At 48.7% G+C, this 1,396-nt stretch overlaps 1 protein-coding gene across 1 annotated transcript; it reads left to right on the top strand.

Moving 5' to 3' along the window:
- The first annotated feature begins 536 nt into the window (after window positions 1–536).
- Window positions 537–1,232, top strand: PPTG_19458 (hypothetical protein). Its single transcript, XM_008917860.1, has 2 exons — window positions 537–921; window positions 978–1,232. The coding sequence occupies exons 1-2, from the start codon at window positions 613–615 to the stop codon at window positions 1,164–1,166; spliced, it is 498 nt and encodes a 165-aa protein (XP_008916108.1). The 5' UTR covers window positions 537–612; the 3' UTR covers window positions 1,167–1,232.
- Window positions 1,233–1,396: the final 164 nt, after the last annotated feature.

The following is a 1,396-nucleotide window of genomic DNA, read 5'->3' as shown; positions in this document are numbered from 1 at the left end:
TGAATATCTTCCACTGTCGAAACCACGTCCGAAGAGCGCGACGATTTTGCTTAACTGACTGTGAACTAGACGAGGATGCTGAAGAGTTCGACGAGCGCTGACTGATACGCATTCGAGGTTTGTACGACTGTCTTTGCCGTGAAAGTTTCAGTAAATGAGACGATATTTCACTACCGTTTCCTCCGTTAAACTTGTTGCCGGAGTGTTGGCTACTGTTCGAATCATCAACCGAAGACTGTGTCATTCTCGAATGTAGCGGAAATATTACGGAAGGAGGCGGTAGAGCTGCCAGGAAGGCGTCATGTCGTCCATCTCTATCGCTCTTGGAGCTTCGACTTGGCTCGTCATCATCCGAACTGCGCTCCAAAATCCCCAATTCATACAATATTTCGAGTTGAGATCTCGCCAGAGCCTCTGTCGACTCTTTTGTCATGTTCTAGTACGTTTTGAAGTGCCGATAACCAAAGTCTCCACTAGCTCTCAACCGTTGCAGTGTTGCATTAAAAGTCGCGTCTTTAACTTCGACCCAAAATTAAAGCCGAAATTAAAATGTAGTATTAGTACCGAAATTAAAGGATTAAAGGGTTAACCCTTTAATTGTTATTGGCCAATATGAAGGACGAACAGCATGTTCCCGATATCTGGCGGGACTCGCTGGTGCGCTACTTGGGCTATGCGAACGAGTTGGGCGAGTCATTCCGCCCCATTGTGCCGCGTCTAGTTGTTCCCTCCTACCTTGTCGCGTTCGGATATGTACTAGGGGACACGTTTGACAAGGCCACCAAGGCGCACGCGAAAGCTATGGAGCAGCGAGTTTCTAGTCGCAAACGCAACGCTCTAGTGGTAGACGCAACAGTGGATACACTAGTGTGGCAGACCATGGCCAGTGTTGCGATCCCTGGATTCACTATCAACCGAGTGGTAAGGGAGGCATCAATTGGGGTAGAACGAGGTACTAACGAGATTTCACGATTCAGGTGGCAATGAGTTCGTTCGTGGTGCAGCGAGCAGCCAAGAACTCACCGGTAGTGCGTCGGTGGGCCCCCACTGCCATTGGACTGGGGGTTATTCCTTTGATCATCCACCCGATTGACAGCTTCGTGGATCTAGCGATGGACAAGACGGTGCGCAAATGGTCCAATGCGTTCGTTGATACCATTGTCTAATGACTCGATAACAAGAAAATGAACCATTTTTTCGTGCTACTGTGTTGTTGACTCAAGAATTAGCTAGCAAGTATCATTAATGGTTGGTATCGTCAATGGCTGGTTACTGGGCAGACTGTCAACTCAAACTCGCTGAACTTGATTTCGTCGATCTTTGACCGTGCCGGTCTGCACACTCGTGGACGAAACCAGGCGAGGCACTTACCGCTACCCGACCATTCTCGACGTAT

This window comes from Phytophthora parasitica (assembly GCF_000247585.1).
Source record: "Phytophthora parasitica INRA-310 unplaced genomic scaffold supercont2.119, whole genome shotgun sequence".
Taxonomy (NCBI): Eukaryota; Oomycota; class Peronosporomycetes; order Peronosporales; family Peronosporaceae; genus Phytophthora; species Phytophthora nicotianae.
Note: the sequence above shows the minus strand (reverse complement) of the source record. Positions and strands in the feature narration are given on the sequence as shown.